A 16828-nucleotide genomic window follows, 5' to 3' on the forward strand; every position below is an offset into this window, starting at 1 on the left:
TGGCTCTCGCTCGCACTGCCGCCCAGGCTTGCCGACTTGCGCTCTACCCGTCTCCCACCGCCGTCTCCCCCCTCTTCGCGTCGACCATGACCAGCTTCGAGAAGGCGGTAAAGGGTGCGTGCAAGCCCAAGCCAAATCCACCCAAGGCCAAGTACCTTGACCCCATCCTCGCCGCGACGTGGTCGGAGGAGGGCGCGGTACACGACGTCTGCAGGGCTCTGATCCCCCGCTTCCGGGAGCCGAACACTATTGTGGTCTTCAAGGCGTTGATTGTGCTACACATGATGATACGCAATGGGTCGACCGACAACGTCTTGTCATACTTGTCATCGTCGGACGTGCTGAAGCTGAAGAGCATATCGTCGATGAACTGGGAAGGTCTGTCCGCTATCATATCTTTGTGATACCCGTGTCCTGATAGAGCGCGTAGGATATAATGCCCCGCCGAACCTCCTCAACTACGCTACGTACCTCGACACTCGTATACGAGCTTACGCGCAACTCAAACATGACGCGATCCGAGTTCAGTCCGAGACCAACCGGGATATGCGAAACTCAGCTGCAGTTGAGGAGGAGCTGGGATCGAGACGCGGACGATCGCGAGCAAGGGAACCTCCGAAACTCAGTGTTGGTGTGCAGCGGAGCAAGACGCTTACAGGGCGGAAACTCCGGGTGATGACAGTCGAGAAAGGTCTCCTGCGTGAGACCAAGATCGTCCAGAAGATGATTGACGCACTCCTCGAGTGTCGGGTGCGTGCGCTCTCTGCGTAATTGGCTCCGTTTTTGACAGGTATTGTAGTTCTACCTTGATGACTTGGACAACGAGCTGAACATAACGGCTCTGCGGATGCTGGTGAAGGATCTGTTAATCCTCTTCCAAGCATGCAACGAGGGTGTCATAAATGTCCTAGGTGCGTCCCTGCGCGGCTGTGGTAGCAGCAATACATCTGAGACCATGTAGAGCATTACTTCGAGATGTTTCGCACTGATGCTGAGGAGGCACTGAACCTCTATCGTCATTTCTGCAAGGAGACCGAGCGCGTCGTCGAGTATCTGGGTGTCGCGAAGAAGCTGCAAAACATCCTCAATGTACCAATCCCTAACCTCCGTCATGTAAGTCGTCGGACCCGAAGTCTATGAAGACGTGCGCTGAGTCTCATTATAGGCACCGGTGTCCTTAGCGGGCGCTCTTGAGGAGTATCTGCGAGATCCTAACTTCGAGCAGAACCGGATAGAGTACAAGGCAAACAAGGAGGCTGCGGAGCGGGCCGAGAGGACTGGCACCGCACCACCAATGCCAAAGTCCAAGCCGCCAGAGAAGGGTACGTCTCGCTGCAGCTTGTCGTTAAGTGATGTGCTGATGGCTACGCGTCCAGCGCCTGAGGCAAAGCCTTCGACTTCCAACGATTCCTCTGAAGCCCAGAGTCCAGGGTCCAAGGCACCGCAGGACATGATCGACTTCTTTTCCGCCATTGAGAATGAGCAAGAGAACATGTTCAATCCGCAGACTAACAGGTGCGTACATAGCCGTACTCTCCGACGACACGTGCTGACAACAGTGTTCAAGTCCATCGACCGCTTATTTCCAGCAGAATGCTCTGCACAACCCCTTCGCTCAGCAACAGATGCAGATGATGACTGGCGCGCCTCCATTCGGCGGTGCACAACCTTTCGGCCAGCCGCAGATGCAGCCACAACCCACAGGGTTCATCATGCCGCAGTACACTTCTACGAACCCATTCGGTATGCTTCAGCAGCAGCAGCAGCAGCCACCTCAACAACAACCAGCGCCATTCCTTCAGCCACAGCACACGTCGTTCCTTCAGCCGCAAGCCACTGGTGTGAACCCATTCCGGCAGAGTATGATGCTGCCGCAGATGACAGGGATGGCCGCCTTCGGTCAGCAGCAACACACTACCAGCACGAACCCCTTCCCCGTACAGAACACCGGACAGCCCTTTGCGGGAGGCTCAACGATGCCGCAGTTCGGCAACGCCTTCTCATCGCAAATCGCGGCACCATCCGCTCAGCAGCCCAATGCTAACTCAACAAACACTGGTCCTGCCCGACCAATGTCCGCGCCACTCACCGCCATCCCTCCTGCGTTCAGTTCGTCAACAAGTCCACCACCCGCGCAGCCGGTCAAGACGCATCAGACAGGGTCAAGGAATCCGTTCGGCATACCGGTATCGACACCACCACCCATGCCGAAACCTCCCACTCTGTTCGAGTTGGCTATGGGTCCATCTCAGCAGAACCAGCAGAATGGTCAGCAGCAGCAGACGTCGCCAACTTCTTCTGGCTTCGGCTCGAATGGCTTTGGGTCTCAGCTGAGCTCTCAGCCCACCGGCTCCGTCATGGCGAACGTTGCTTCGTCGTTCACGTTCAATAAGCCGGGCGAGAACTCTTCATCCACGGCTTTCTCCCTAAACCCTCAGCAGACGGCGTCCACGACGACCGGGTCCACGTTCTCTGACTCCCTCTTTTCTTCGTCAATGTCTAGTCAACCAACGGGCGCGACGGTCACATCGTCAGCGCCGTCTATCTCTGTCTCGCACGCCAACCCGCTGCAGCCGCAGAAGACAGGCTTCAACAGCGGACTGAAGGCATTCAAGCCGTCGTCCTCGTTTGGCGCTGCGCTCCTCGAATCCCTTCCGCCCATCCCGCAGTCTGCGCCGACCACGCCCGGAGAGACACCACAGACGAACTCGCCCTTCCCGACGCAGAACGGCAATGCGAACCAAGGCCAGTCTGGCTCGACGTCCGGGCTGGGCACGCAGCCCACAGGCTTCTCGTCCGGACTTGGCGGGCTGAACTCCCAGCCTACTGGGGCATTCGGCTCGTCTCTGACTGGCCTCGGCTCTCAGCCAACGGGCGCGCTGAACTCGCAACCAACAGGCGCGTTCGGCGCCCTCGGAAAGTCGCCGGGCAGTGGCCTTCGTCCGCAAATGACAGGTACAGCTGGCGGAGCGAACCCCTTCCGAGCATCGATGTTCCCTATGACCACTGGTCTGTCAGGTGGCAACTTTGGCTCTGCGAATGGTGCAGGGCCGACCCCCTCCTTCTTGGGCTCGTCACCGACGGGCGTCGGAAACTCTCAGTTCGGGATGAGCTCGTCGTCAAGTGCGCCTTCGTTCGGTAACACCCAGTTCGGGCTTGGGCAGGATGCGTCGAAACTACAGCAGCAACAGCAGCAGCAGCAGCAGAATGGCAGTGCTTCCTTGATTTAATCTAGTGACGACCTTTTCTTGGTTCTGAGTTTGCGCAACCCCCACCCGCACCCACACTCCTTACGTTTAGGTAGTCCCATTCGTTTTCGACCTTCGGCGCAGTCGAGTTATTTGAGGCTGCCGTACTGGTACCGTTTATTCGATCTATCCTAGTCACGATGCTTTTTGAGAGAACATACCCGGTGTAATTGTATCCGCGGACATGATCTACGCTGCTACTTTTCGCGTGCCACCAGATGCCTTCGTTGAGATAGAAATCCGAGGACGGGGTCACTGGTGTGAGCGACTTGGTTAACTTAAGTTTTAGCCTCCGAGGACGCCGTTCTCGAGAATTCGAACAATTTCAGCATTTAGTGTGTCGGGAAATCTGTTCGCTATACATATGTATCAGACATCTATGTTGGCGTAGTTCGCCGCATATGACATCGACATTGCCAATGGAGGTGTTTGGTAGCCACGAGGCGGCTGTTCAAACGTTCATCACGCGATGCATGATCATGAGCACCTGCACAGACCTGCACTCCGTTCATACTTTCAACTCATGCAGTCTGTGCGACAGAAACCAAGACTCGTACTGCTCTATGAAAAATAGTAGAAGGGCTGTGGGATGTTATGAGCCATGCGAAGTATCACTGCAATGGCATTGGTAGCATCTCCCGTGACTCCAGCACCCACTGCGCCGCCGCGACATCTATATACACCTCCGTGGACGTTTACATTATCTCGGCCCGAGGTTTTCTCTGGGAACGTGCCGCTAAGTATCTCAGCCATTCGCCGTCGACTAAGTATAGGTCGGGCAAGATGACGAGTGCAACGTGAGTTCTAGTCGCTCATCATATCGATCTGACATGGCGACCTCCACGAAACCCAAGGTGATCGTCGTGGGTGCTGGGATCTTCGGGCTAAGCACGGCCTACTACCTTGCTGAAGATGGTGATTAATGACCCTTGACGATCGCTCGCACGTCTCTCATACTACAAGTAACAGGCTACGAAATCACAATCTTTGACCAGCATCCGTACGATCGGGGCGACGGCTACAAGCTGAATCCTGGGTCTACAGCAGCCTCAGTCGACGAGAACAAGATCTTCAGAGCTTCGTACGGAGACGAGCTCTACTACCAGCGGCTCGCTTACGAGGCGCGAGAGGTATGGAAGCAATGGAATGAGGAGCTGGGTCCAGGGAAAGAGCTGTTCGTCGAGTCGGCGATGCTGCGGGTCCAACACTCGAGCCACCTCGACGAGCTCGAGAAGAAGACGCTCGCGAATATGACCGCGGAGGGCCTACGCGACACGCAGTACATTCTCTCCAGCGACGACGATGTCCAGCGCGCGACTGGGAGAGGGTGGGCACACAAGATGCTGAAGTTTGCTATTCCGAAGACCGACGGCCAGGAAACGTTCGAGGCCGTGTTGGATACGACTGCTGGCTATGTATACCCGAGCCAGGCATGCGCGTATCTCGCGGGAAAGCTGCGGAAGAAGGGGGCGCGATTCATTGAGGGCTCCGCAAAAGGCGAGTTTGCTTCGCTTCGGGTGGAAGGCTCAGGAGAATTGAGGCGAGTCACGGGCATCCGGACAAAGGACGGGGAGGAACACTCGGCGGACCTCGTTATCATGGCCTGTAAGGGACCAGACACAACATTCCAGTGATCATCTGCTTGACATTCGCAACAGGTGGCTCGGCGACGCCCATGCTCGTACCAGAAGTGAGGCGAGTCCTCGAGGCCACAGCAGGGAGCGTGGTCACCGTTCGCTTGCCCCCTCGCGAGGAAGCACCAGAACTGTGGGATAAGTACGCACACGACAACTGGCCTGTTATCATAGGCCACGATCCGGACCCCACTGGCAAGACTGTTGGCAGCCGAAGTATTTACTCGTTCCCTCGAACTGAGGATGGTCTCGTCAAGATCGGATACCGTGTCACCAAGGTATGCGTCGTATCATATAGCATGTCGTTTCGGAGTCTCCCTGACGAGCTTGCACCAGTACACGAACTACGTCAAGCTCCCAGGTTCCGACCGTCCGATCTCCGTACCGCTCCAGCCTGAGGTGGACGATACCTCATTACCGATCAAGTCTGTCGAGGGCATCAAGACGTTCGTTTCGACGTTCCTTCCCGACCTAGCGCCACTGCCTATCACCGCGACTAGACTCTGCTTCTACACCGACACCGTCGATAACTCCTGGCTAATCGACTACCTTCCCGGGTACAACGACACTCTCTTCATCTGTACTGGTGGAAGCGGACACGGTGCCAAGTTCACGCCTATCCTCGGAAAGGTATGTCACTGTTCGCGACGTACGTGACTAGCACTCCGCTTAATTTGTGTGTAGCATGTACGCGATGTCATTCAGAAGAAGCCCAAAACAGAGCTCACGCACCATTGGCGGTGGCGCCCGGAGCTACCCCTTGGAAATGGGTTGGAGGAGGGACCAGATGGGCCCAGGACCCTCGACAAACAGAAGCGAGCTTCACCAGAAGATCTACGTCGCGCGGGATGGTTCGCTGGGTCCCATCTGTGATATTATCGATCCTCGTACCTGTACCATATACAAGGGATGAAACGCACATATTACTTATGTCGGACGTAGCAATGCAGCAATATCAATGTCGGCGTAGATGTTGGTATGCATAGTAAGTCACTGGTAGTCTAGTACACTGAGACTTGTAACATAACTCTGAATGTAACTTGAGTAGACAGTATATGCAGGAGCATAGTGTAGGATGGGCATTGTTCGATGGGTAACAATTGCTCATTATCTTCAACAGCCTGAGTCGCGACGCAGGCACGCTCGACGCGACGAGGGAGGAGGAGGAGGAGGAGGAGTGTCACGCCCCACGTGAGTCGCGTCAGCGCGTCAGTCACATCGAGTCAATACCCCCCTCCTCCTCCTCCTCCCCCATCCCAATCTCAGCTACACAGCAATTATCGTCCGCGTACACTTAAGGTTTCCCAGACCTTCTCGTTAGCATGTCTACGAGCAACAAATCTGCCGCCACAGTCATCGCAAGAGCCGCTAAGGCTGCGTTTGAAGCCTCGCAACTAATTGCCTCCTCCGAGCGGGTGCAAGCCCTGCATGAACTGCGCAATGAGCTTGCATCTGCAAAAGAGGATATTCTGGCCGCGAACAGACGAGACCTTGAGGTGCATCTTGCTCCTATACTTTCCTAGATGTGAGGCGTCGAATTTTGCTCGTCTCTCAGCTCTCTTGTAAGTCTACTTCCGCACATGCTTACCCATCAATAGGCAGCACAGCAGGAAGTCAATGCCGGTCACATGTCGTCTTCGCTCCTGAAGAGGCTTGACCTCAATAAAGGGGACAAATGGGAGTCCATGCTGCAAGGCGTCATCGATGTAGCAAATCTCCCAGACCCGACGGGCATCGTCACCTATGCATCGGAGCTAGACGACGACCTCGAGCTGTACCGCGTTTCATGTCCGATAGGTGTCCTTCTTGTCATCTTTGAGGCTCGTCCCGAGGTCGTCGTCAACATCGCCGCTCTGGCGATCAAGTCAGGTATGCTCGTACGTTCAATCGCATGTCACTGCACCTTGACGCCTGGTCATACAGGCAATGCGGCGATCCTCAAAGGTGGGAAGGAGTCGAATGAGACCTCCCAGCTATTGTCCAAAGCCATACAGAGCGCCCTATCGAAAACGAGCATTCCGAGCACCTACATCCAAGCCATCCAAACCAGAGCGGAGGTCTCCGCCCTCCTAGAGCTCGACCAATACATAGACCTCGTTATCCCTCGAGGAAGCAACAGCCTTGTCCGAAACATCCAGAACAGTACCAGGATCCCAGTCATGGGCCATGCAGATGGACTCTGCTCTGTCTTCCTCGACGAGACAGCTGACCTCGACAAGGCTGTGAGGGTTGTCCTAGATTCGAAGGTATGCCTCATCGTCCCCGGGAATTGTCGCAGATTGTTGACGCTTCCGTGTCTCAGACTGACTACCCAGCCGCGTGCAATGCAGCTGAGACTCTGATCGTACACGAGAAGGTCTTGTCAACCGTCTGGCCAGCCGTCGCAAAAGCACTCCTTGACGCAGATGTGCACTTGCTCTGCGATTCTCCCACCATCTCCGCGTTGCAATCTCTCTCCCCCGCTCCCGCGAAACTCACCTCGCATGTTCGGACGTCCACACTCGATTCATATACGACCGAGCATCTCAGCCTCACGCTTTCCGTCATCGCGCTGCCGTCCTTATCAGACGCGATCCGGTTCATCAACTCACACTCGTCGCACCACACCGACTGCATCGTCACAGAAGATCCAGCAGCAGCGTCCGCGTTCTGCCGCGGCGTCGATTCCGCGGGGACATTCGTCAACGCAAGCACCCGCTTCGCGGACGGCTTCCGCTTCGGGTTCGGCACGGAGGTGGGTATCAGCACCGGGCGAATCCATGCGCGAGGACCAGTGGGCCTCGAGGGCCTGGTCACGTACAAGTACATGCTGCGCAGCAAGGGCGAGAAAGGGCACATCGTAGGCGAGTTCGGGACAGGGGATGGACAGAAGAGATATAAGCATACGAACATCGAGGCGAAGACGGTACCATTTTTGGAGTGAGTAGACTTGACTAGGGTAATACATAGTGTATGTACGACGAACGTGCGATAGCGGAGCAGAAAGTACCTACCCAGGCATTATGCATAAGCAAGGAGACAGTGTGTGTAACGATACAGTAGGATGAGACCGTACGACCGACCCGACGAAAGAGGAGCCTGCTCATTACGAGCCTTGAACCTTAGCTTTCTTTTCTGACGGCGTGGAGGGGAGTAGGTCTTCCTCGGCTTTGCGTTTGGCGGTGCCATTCGCCTCCGGGTCCTTTTTCTTCTTCTTTACCATCGACGTCAGGTCATTTACCACCTGGGGAGCAGGGGCAGACGGCTTCTTGGTGTTAAGCTCGCCGTCGAGGGCCCTCGCAACCATAGCGGGCGCGGATTCTGCGTCTTCTTCAGGTGATGTCTTAAGCTCTTCGACCTGCAAGGATAGTCCAGAAGTCAGACCAACGCTCATGACTTTAATTCATGCAACGGAAATTGCGTACCTTGAGCGCTAAGTCTTCCTTCAAGCCCCGCAATTCCTTGACCTCGGCCTCCATTTGACTCTGGGTCAAACTATGGACCGCGTCATCACCCAGCAACCTGGGACCCTTGGCTTTGCCTTTGCCCTTCGGATCCGCTGTCTCGGCAACAACGACCTGCACCTTGCCCTGGCCACTGAGCGCATCCCGCAACTCTGCCAGCCTCGCCTCCACGCTATCAAGTGCGCGCTCCGCATGTGTGATCGCGTCGCTCAGGCGGCCCGAGGTGAGATCCAGCACGATGCTGAGTTTATAATGTGCCTCCGCGATCTGACGGGAGGACCGAGGGAGGAGGTCGACCTTGAGCGCGAGAGCCTGGCTGTAGTCGGCGATTGCTTGCTCAAACTTCTCCGTCTCAAGTGACACGTCGCCGAGCGCGAGGAAGGTGTCCGCGAGCTTGAGCTTCACCTCATCGCTCTCCTCTTGCTGCTTCTCGTAGATGGCGCGTGCGAGGTCGAGCACTTCCCATGCTGCGTTGAAGTCATCTTCAGGCTCCGCATCTTCGCCCTCCTCCTCCTCCTCCTCTTCCTCTTCTTCCTCCTGCTCGGCGGCCTTCCGCGCCTCACCGAAGAGATCTACAGGGACGTCCTCTTTACTTCCGGGCACGATCGGCTCTGCGTCATCTTCGGCATCGCCAGAGAAGGAGAGAAATTTGCCCGGACCAGCCGCCTCTGACTCTGTCACACGCTATGGTCAGCATGCAGATGAAGGGCCACAACCAGACAACACACCTTCAGCCACTGGACGCGCTGCTTCCTCAGCTTGCTCCTTCCCTAGCACTGAGCTCTGTGCGATTGCGTTCTCCAGGAGTGCCTTTCCGTAAGCGAAATATAGGTCCGCCATCTCCGGGCCCTTCTCACCGTACCTCTCCGTGCTGCAGAACACATGGCGTCAACATAATGCTCAGAATGACGCGTCGAACACGCTCGAGACGAATCACCACTCACGCCAGTTCAAGAACAGTAGCATAATGGTCGACGGACTGTTCGTATTTCCTCAGCGCGAACGCGCGTTTCGCTTGTTCGATAGCTTCCTCCATAGACACTGTGGCAGTAGTCGTCGACGCAGGGGCATCATTTTGGCTGCCATGAGGTGCCATATCGTCGTCAAAGTTACAACCACGAGCAATAGACGTGCAAATACTCACGCAGACATGGTAGGAGTGGCGGTGATGATGAGAGAATGGATGTACTTTACACGCCGTGCTCGTGTCGCGCGTCGCGTCAAGGTGGCCAAAGCTGGCACGTGACATGCTCGGCCCGATCCACTGTCAGTGTGGCTAGCCGCTACCGTAGGAGGAGGCGCTCAGTATGTACTCGTCGTCTCGACTCGATGTTCCAGTCAAACGTTCAGGCCTCGGGCCTCAGGCCCAGGCCCAGGTTCAATCCACTCGTGGACTCGCTTAGTCGTCTTGATCTCAAAGTCTCGAGCGTACACAACAGCAGCCTTCAAGGCTTGTGTACGTATAGTCCGCGGCTCACAACTGAAGCACTGAAGGTTCAAAAGGTGCGGCATACTGTCAGTACTACGCCACGAAGAGTCACCTAACCTGCTCGACTCTGGTGTTTGGAAAACATGTCACCTTTGCAGGGACGCATCGTGTCCAATGCAGATTGTGTCCAAAGCAGGAGTCCGGGCAACAACGTTTGGATTCCGTTCGGTTTGTATTCGTATGTTCTAGTGTGTTCTGTGTTGCCCTACCGCGTATTCATGTATTCTTTATTGCGACAAAATATAGCTGACGCTGTGACCTATTAGATTTGATAGGGCACCCTGGGTCTCGAGGTGCTTGCGTTCAGTGCCATGCGGTCGTGCGCGATACAGAGGCGTGTTCAGCGAATACAAAGTTCCGAGGTCCAGCCCTGAGAATAGGCGAGAGTGACAAAGATCCTGTATGTATGAAGAGCGGCTTTGCCCCCTCCTTCGGCTTCTCGACTGCCGTGACTTCGAACCGAGCGTTGGACACGCTCATATGAGACTTGACGGGGACTTGGTTTGAGGCGATGCGTGCCGCGGCAGGAGTCGCACGGGGACTCAGTGACGAGAAGTCCGAGTCTAAGGCCATCGCCAGATGTCCCCGGGACTACTGGAGCAAGACTCAGTATGTAAGAGAAATGCGTCCGCCAGTGCTGATGGGCTGTACTTACAGTGAGTAGTACTCAGGGCCAACGTGCGCGATTCAGAGGTGACCTGAGTGGGCGTGTTGTGGGCGTCTGTAGTAGACTGTGGGGCGCTCGCGTATCTCCCCCTAGATCTTGTACAGTAAGTAGGATTTGACTCCGCCTTCAAGCAACTGTACCTCCTCCCGTGACTCTGACCAGTTGACTAGCGAACTTGAAGTGCTGGCGAAGAGTCAAGACGGTATGTGCGCTCTGGGGTCGGTTGCTAATGGCGCAAGCTATACTTTGTGTTCACATCATTGAAGTCGCCGGCCGAGCTAGTGCTGTGCGCTCATTGTTGGCTTGCTATTCGCGATGCTTTGCCTTCCACGACTCAAGCTTCCTGGCGCGCTACGCGTCTACACGAGGCTCTTCCTCGCGACCTCCTCGTTCTCACCTCTCGCAGTCACCTACACATACCCGCGCGTGTAAGAACCGCCCTCAACCGTACTAGTCCCTACTCTGCACCCTTCGAATAAGATTGCAAGATGGGGATCATCGCTGCACTCCTGTCGGTATGCCTTTGTGACGACGACCAGCCCGGATACGAGTCTCCTCAACAACGGCCCCCTCAACGGTACCAGCAGGGCCTGCCTGTGACGCGTCCGAGGTCACCGCCCTCAGGCAGAGTACCGCAGTACTACGGATCAATTGACTTTCCCGCTCGACATCAATATCATACTCCTCATCCGCCGCAGCCGAGTCAATACTCTCCTCCTCATCCGCCGGCGAAGCCTACATTTTCACCTCCTCCTGCTCCGAGGCCTGTATATCCTCTTCCCCCTCCGAAGCCTGTATATCCTCTTCCTCCTGCTCCGAGGCCTTCTCCTGCTCCTGCTCCGAGGCCTGTATATCCTCTTCCTCCCGCTTCGAAGCCTGTATATCCTCTTCTTCCTGCTCCGAAGCCCGTATACCCTCTTCGTCCTTCTCCTTCTCGGCTTCGATATCCCGTTCAACCTGCTGCTCAGTCTGAATATCCTCCTACTGCTCCTGCTCAGCCGCAGCCCGCTCGCCAAGCATCACCAGGTCCTCACAAGGTACTTCATCTGTCAAGGATAATCAATCCATGTGGCTTTGCTGAAAGACCCACGTAGAACTTCCTGTACCATGAGCCTGAGATCGGGGAAGACTCCGACTATCAGGCTCTGCGCGCACGCGCAACCGAAGAGCACTCGATGATGGTGGAGTCCTTCAAGCAGAGTCACGCCTTCAAGAAGAGCCACACGACTCGGATGTACGCGAGGAGCAACCGCGAACGCGCAAAGGAGCTTTCTGAGCAAGGCAAGGCGCACAAGGCAAAGATGGAACGTCTGAATGAGCGAGCGAGCGAATGGATCTTTGCTAGTATGTCTCTGTCCCTGTACTTCTGCGCGGCGCGCCTGGGTTTTGGTGACCTGATGCCGTTTATCACCCTTGCGATCAGAGAACAACGAGGTGGGTACATGCTCCTTGGTGCGCATATAGTCGGGCTAACATCGACGCACAGGATCGGGCACCGGGAGACCCTGTTGACCTTCATAATTTGTACGTGAAGGAGGCCATCACCTACACAGAGCGCGCTGTTCAAGATGCGCGCCGCCGAGGGGACACGAAGATCAAACTCATCGTCGGTAAGTCGCTTCCTGAATACTCTCGTGCCTGATACGCCCACTGACCTTCGCCCACGATGTCGCTCGCCGCGATGCAGGCAAAGGCCGTCATTCGCTGCAAGGCGTCGCTAAGCTCAAACCCGCCATCAAAAGATTGCTACAGACGTAGGTCACATACACATCGGATCTGATGCACCGTGGTCATTCAACTGGACTTTTTATAGCCAAGGGCTGGTAGTTGAGCTGGACCCGAAGAACGCGGGCGTCCTCATTGTCAACCTCGATGGCCGGTCGACTGACACGGACTCTGTGCTCAGTGTCGACGATATTGTTCGGCGCTTCGAATACTAAAATGAACAGCAAATCTACATGTAAGGGGTGCACCAGGGGCACAATTGATTTCCTTGTGCAACAACGCGGCATCAGATTCCGTTCAGTCCAAGTTCAGTCTGTATAATTTTGTATGTCCCACTAGTGTGATCGGTGTTAACCTGCCGCGTCTTCATGTATTCTTGCGCAATGTACTACTAGTTGATGATGTGACCTATTGAATTCGATAGGCCAACCGTTTTCGAGCATAGCTTTGGATAAAAGCTGAGAGGTCTCATTTGACTCCTTCCGATTACCTACGACATTAGCTTCATCTTTTCGCGTGCTTCTTCAGGCTCGATCGTCGGAGCCTGCGATGGTTGATATGGTACCGTATCCTGATAGCACCGTTCTGACACACCAGTCTTCCCAAATCAGCCACATGCCCGAGGACCCACAAGCTTTGTCAGACGCAGAACAGAATAGTGTCGAGTATGTTTCCTTGACCGTGATCGCAGCGTATCTATGATGTGTGGCAGTGCCCACTAATTGCGGCTGCTGTCGAATATAAATGCATATGTTGACCTCCATTGTACTGGTGCAAAATGTAATAACCGTTCGCGCAATAACCACCCGAGGATCGGGTAAACCCTTACATTAGATCGCATGTATGATATCCAGATGAATGATGTCGGTAGTAAGAGAAATACGAAAGCAGCGAGAGTGGGGGAATGAGGGACAAGAGTGCAGTCACCACGTCATGTACCACATTGCTAAAAAAAAACATACGCTTCGACCCGCCTTCCGTCGACGTGACGTTGGACGCCTCACTGCAGCAGGTAAGCAGAGAAGTCGAACGCGGCTGCGGCCTGTGAGGCCGCTTTCGCGGCCTGCTGGAGAGCGCCCCAGGCCGGGTCGTCTACAAGGCCGATCTCGTAGTCGTATCCGTCCTGAGGGTCATCAGGTTCAGCGGTTGACTCAAACACCTCGCGAAGAGACAGGCAGTACGTACGTGAGGGTCAGCGTTGGGGAGAACCTGCCAGTACAGCCAAGGAAGCCCCGCGGCGTCAATCTGCGCGGCCCAGTTGACGATGTTGCTGTTACGCGTGTCCGAATCCAGAGCATCTCCCTGAGGGCAGTCGTTGTTGGAAGTGTCGAAGTAGCATGCACCCCTACGGAGAAGAACGCGGTCAGTATCGTAGAACAGAATGTGGAAGACGATCGGTGATCACCATTCTTCCAAAATTAGCATCTTGCCAGCGTCCTGCGCTTGCGAAACATACGGCGACAGGGCGTCCGTGGTGAGATCTCCGGTACCGTAGGCGTGGATCGAGATAACATCCAATGCATCGCAGCTCAAGAATCCAGGCTGGACAGACTCGGACAGCCACGACTCTCCGCCGGTCATGACAAGAATCTGTTATGGGCTATGTGAGATGGGGTTGAAAACAAGCACAACAACTCGGCTCACCCCACTGTTATCGCCGAGCTGACCCTTGATCGTCCCGGCACGGTCGCACTGCCTGTTCAAATCATCACGTTAGACTCTGTCTTACGGATCGACAAGGAACATAGACTGTACCATTGCTGGTGAGCCTCGACGAAGGATTGGCCCTGCACAAAATGTCAGGACATGTTGACTTGGACGCAGACCAATCACGACACTTACATCCCCAATCATGGCTTCGTTCTCAGCCTCAAATCCAAAGATGTAGTCGCTCAACTCCTTCCAGGGCTTATTGAGCGAAGTATGCACATGGTTCAGGATATGGTTGAGACGGGCGTCGAAGATGGATTGCGCCTCGTCGTCCGAGTAGAAGTCGCCGATGCCGTACCACTTGCCGTAGGCGTCGTTACTCCCGAGGGCGTTGTAGCTATGCATGGTGATCAGGAGCTGTCAAAGGTATGTCAATATCACGGTCATACATTCACACAGGAGGAATCAATAGAAACCTTGACTCCGTAGGAGTTGGCCGCCACCATGAAATCGTCGAGACGTTCGAGGACCGTGTCGTCATAGCAAGAGGTATCCCCATTGCAAGGAGTGTCGGGCTCGAGGTCGTTGAACGGGTTGATGTCGGTTCCCTAATCAGCCGTATCAGAAATCGTAGGAGCCTTGCTGAGTCGGAAAATCTATACCTTTTGGCTGCTGGATTGTCCGCCAATCCACACGCGGAGCACCTTCAGACCGGCACTTTGCATCCCTCTGTTACGTTGATAAAATCACAATATGGGTCAGCAACACAGAAGCGTCTGATACAAGAGGAAGATGCTCACTTGAGCAGGGTAGTTCTGTCGTCCTCGGATATCCCTGCCGCATAATACAGGCTGGATCCGGCAAAGGAGTTTGCTGCCTGGACAACCTGTACGGAGAGGAGTAACAAGAAGGCACAAAGGGTGAAGACCGGTTTCGACGTAGACGCGAACATCGCGGTCGAAGTTATGTGAAGCTGGATGGTTTGCCCCACCTCGCTCAGCCCTTAAATACCGTCGGAACAGCGCTCTTACTGCAAGGATGCTACAGTGCCATTACACCTCGTCGTGACGACTTGTTCGACGCCCGCATGGGACGCAGTGGGAGACACCGGCTGATCGGCCGAGGCGACTTGTGTATCGAGCATCGTGTCGTCGTTCGTAAAGCTGCCGGGGCTTCTTGCTCGAGTCGTATCAAACGAAACGCCATGGTTTCGTGAGGTGCCTCACATGGTGGCGAAGTCGCCGAGGGTCTGGAGGCCTGTGTGTGTCTGAAACAACAGCGGCGAGCTGGGTGTGCCATGCTGGCGGATGAGTCCCACGTGGATTTACATTCTAGATAGCACCCAGCCCGCAGAATGCTAATTAGTGGACTGATCATGAGGTAACAGCGACGCACTGTATCCTCTGGGCCCGGGTAGGGAGTAGACCGAGATACCGTCAGCCTCAGTCAGTCGCCGCAAAGTTGAACGTAAGTACGGTTGAAGGAAGCGGAGGAAATGGCACCATGATGCGGCGAGACAACCTACTATAGCTTCAAGTTCAACTACTATTGACCGAGGTGCTGGCTAATATGCAGACCTGTGATTGTCGTGATTGTCCGCGGTCGGACAGACGGAGTCGTAAGCGCTTGGAAGGCGCTGTTGTCACGGTGACAGCAGGATATACCAGAGTGCGGCGCCCGTAGAGTCTGCAGTCGAGGCTCATACGTTCGGAAGTGGAGTTAGCAGTGGCGGATGCCAGTGATCCAGTCAAAAGTGGAGCCATCACGATACTAATTAGTGTCACTAGCAAGTAACTGTATTGACCAATACAGATTCGATCCTGAACTTCTTCGTAAGATTGATAACGTATGCAAAACGTGGAGGCGATGCAGCCGGAGACAACCCAACCCAACCTAGAGACCCTCGAGGAAGAATCACACAAGTCCTGCGCGGACAATCCAAGACAATCCACCCGTCTTCGTCGTGCACCGGCGCAGGTTTCACCGGTGGAGTTGCCGCCGGTCCACACATGTCAGCCCCCGCCGGCTTGTACTACACTACCGTCGACACAGCCAGCGTGGGCCCCGCCGTCGGTCGAGCTGACTTGACTTCGCCGGTCGCGCGTTTTGCGGTTGGGGTCGCGCGTCATGCAGCAAGGACACAGAACAAAGCATGTAATCATCGAAGACTACTAGTACTAGGGACTGTACATCGCGAAGCGCAAGAGGCAAGATCAGGGAGCACTCGTCATCGGCGTACGAATTCGGCGCGAGTTGGTTTCCCCTCGCACGAATGCGAGGGTACTTATCCCGAGGACCACGTAAAGGTCCGCGCCCGGACGAGCACCGCGTCCCCGCGAGTGCCCGCCCGCCCTCGGGTGGCTCTTGTAGCTCTTGCACTTGAGGCTTGCCTGTTATTCTGGCGCTTGACTCTTCGCCCAGTCGGAGTCGAATCGTCTTCGCTTTTGCCCTTTGGGGCGCCGAACTCTTCCGCTCGCCGTCGAGCTCTTGAGGCGGCCTCATCCTTTCGGCGCTTGACCCTTCGCTCTTGTGAGCATCTTGATGAAGGCGCGCAGAGACCTTCACTCGTTCGAGTCTTTGAGATGGAACCCGTTTGGAGCGCTTGACCCTTCACTCGCTTCTGAGACCTTGACGCGGCTATTGTTGCAGCGCTTGACCCTTCACTCGCTTCTGAGACCTTGACGCGGCTATTGTTGCAGCGCTTGACCCTTGACCATCATCCCTTACAGGTCCAGGGAGCACTTTTGCGATTCAGCTTGCCACGCTGTGCGATGCGAGCGGGTGTGAGCAAGATGAGAAGGGACATCGAGGGTATAGACGTACCGTGCATTATCCCGGACGATGCCACCGAGCGAGCTTGACTCGGCCCTGCACACCGGCGGACGAGGCGCAAACGGAGAGACACATACCGTCGCCCTCATCAGCGCAGTAGCTGGTATCGGTAAGTCGAACTCGCGACACGTTGACGATGG

At 55.4% G+C, this 16828-nt stretch overlaps 6 protein-coding genes across 6 annotated transcripts; 4 read left to right on the forward strand and 2 right to left on the reverse strand.

The window, feature by feature from the left end:
* Positions 1-86: 86 nt before the first annotated feature.
* C8Q71DRAFT_795170 (ANTH-domain-containing protein) lies at positions 87-3230 on the forward strand (the record flags this gene model as incomplete). The annotated part of the gene is made up of 7 exons (XM_047925595.1): positions 87-378; positions 431-750; positions 800-911; positions 962-1113; positions 1166-1322; positions 1377-1515; positions 1568-3230. 7 exons carry the CDS (start codon positions 87-89, stop codon positions 3228-3230), a joined length of 2835 nt encoding a protein of 944 aa, XP_047781588.1.
* Positions 3231-3760: 530 nt separating this feature from the next.
* C8Q71DRAFT_744924 (FAD dependent oxidoreductase) lies at positions 3761-5999 on the forward strand. Its single transcript, XM_047922976.1, has 5 exons — positions 3761-4163; positions 4218-4853; positions 4907-5160; positions 5219-5512; positions 5567-5999. Exons 1-5 carry the CDS (start codon positions 4079-4081, stop codon positions 5753-5755), a joined length of 1458 nt encoding a protein of 485 aa, XP_047781589.1. The 5' UTR covers positions 3761-4078; the 3' UTR covers positions 5756-5999.
* A 116-nt stretch (positions 6000-6115) lies between these two features.
* Positions 6116-7886, forward strand: C8Q71DRAFT_469376 (gamma-glutamyl phosphate reductase). Its single transcript, XM_047918745.1, has 4 exons — positions 6116-6378; positions 6481-6751; positions 6806-7128; positions 7185-7886. Exons 1-4 carry the CDS (start codon positions 6205-6207, stop codon positions 7803-7805), a joined length of 1389 nt encoding a protein of 462 aa, XP_047781590.1. The 5' UTR covers positions 6116-6204; the 3' UTR covers positions 7806-7886.
* C8Q71DRAFT_892623 (uncharacterized protein) lies at positions 7845-9367 on the reverse strand. Its single transcript, XM_047928695.1, has 4 exons — positions 9270-9367; positions 9052-9196; positions 8287-8997; positions 7845-8219 (listed from the first exon to the last, which is right to left on the reverse strand). The coding sequence occupies exons 1-4, from the start codon at positions 9359-9361 to the stop codon at positions 7968-7970; spliced, it is 1200 nt and encodes a 399-aa protein (XP_047781591.1). The 5' UTR covers positions 9362-9367; the 3' UTR covers positions 7845-7967.
* A 2292-nt stretch (positions 9368-11659) lies between these two features.
* On the forward strand, positions 11660-12421 carry C8Q71DRAFT_855245 (uncharacterized protein; the record flags this gene model as incomplete). Its single annotated transcript, XM_047927159.1, has 5 exons — positions 11660-11825; positions 11905-11915; positions 11968-12091; positions 12169-12235; positions 12295-12421. 5 exons carry the CDS (start codon positions 11660-11662, stop codon positions 12419-12421), a joined length of 495 nt encoding a protein of 164 aa, XP_047781592.1.
* Positions 12422-13206: 785 nt separating this feature from the next.
* Positions 13207-14808, reverse strand: C8Q71DRAFT_702685 (glycoside hydrolase; the record flags this gene model as incomplete). Its single annotated transcript, XM_047920265.1, has 9 exons — positions 13207-13329; positions 13392-13551; positions 13612-13796; positions 13851-13902; positions 13962-13993; positions 14049-14273; positions 14333-14464; positions 14519-14585; positions 14657-14808. 9 exons carry the CDS (start codon positions 14806-14808, stop codon positions 13207-13209), a joined length of 1128 nt encoding a protein of 375 aa, XP_047781593.1.
* Positions 14809-16828: the final 2020 nt, after the last annotated feature.

The sequence above is a fragment of the Rhodofomes roseus genome, assembly GCF_022264815.1.
Source record: "Rhodofomes roseus strain CIRM-BRFM 1785 chromosome Unknown C8Q71scaffold_5, whole genome shotgun sequence".
Lineage (NCBI taxonomy): Eukaryota > Fungi > Basidiomycota > Agaricomycetes > Polyporales > Fomitopsidaceae > Rhodofomes > Rhodofomes roseus.

Excerpts from the sequence above, each read along its gene's own strand:
- C8Q71DRAFT_744924 (XM_047922976.1), top strand. The coding sequence starts at position 4,079 with ATGGCGACCTCCACGAAACCCAAGGTGATCGTCGTGGGTGCTGGGATC. Across the intron at positions 5,161-5,218 it reads TCGGATACCGTGTCACCAAG|TACACGAACTACGTCAAGCT; the intron begins GTATGCGTCGTA and ends AGCTTGCACCAG. Across the intron at positions 5,513-5,566 it reads TCACGCCTATCCTCGGAAAG|CATGTACGCGATGTCATTCA; the intron begins GTATGTCACTGT and ends ATTTGTGTGTAG.
- C8Q71DRAFT_469376 (XM_047918745.1), top strand. The coding sequence starts at position 6,205 with ATGTCTACGAGCAACAAATCTGCCGCCACAGTCATCGCAAGAGCCGCT. Across the intron at positions 6,379-6,480 it reads CGAACAGACGAGACCTTGAG|GCAGCACAGCAGGAAGTCAA; the intron begins GTGCATCTTGCT and ends ACCCATCAATAG. Across the intron at positions 6,752-6,805 it reads CGCTCTGGCGATCAAGTCAG|GCAATGCGGCGATCCTCAAA; the intron begins GTATGCTCGTAC and ends CTGGTCATACAG.
- C8Q71DRAFT_892623 (XM_047928695.1), bottom strand. The coding sequence starts at position 9,361 with ATGGAGGAAGCTATCGAACAAGCGAAACGCGCGTTCGCGCTGAGGAAA. Across the intron at positions 9,197-9,269 it reads GCTACTGTTCTTGAACTGGC|CACGGAGAGGTACGGTGAGA; the intron begins GTGAGTGGTGAT and ends TGTGTTCTGCAG. Across the intron at positions 8,220-8,286 it reads AGGAAGACTTAGCGCTCAAG|GTCGAAGAGCTTAAGACATC; the intron begins GTACGCAATTTC and ends CTATCCTTGCAG.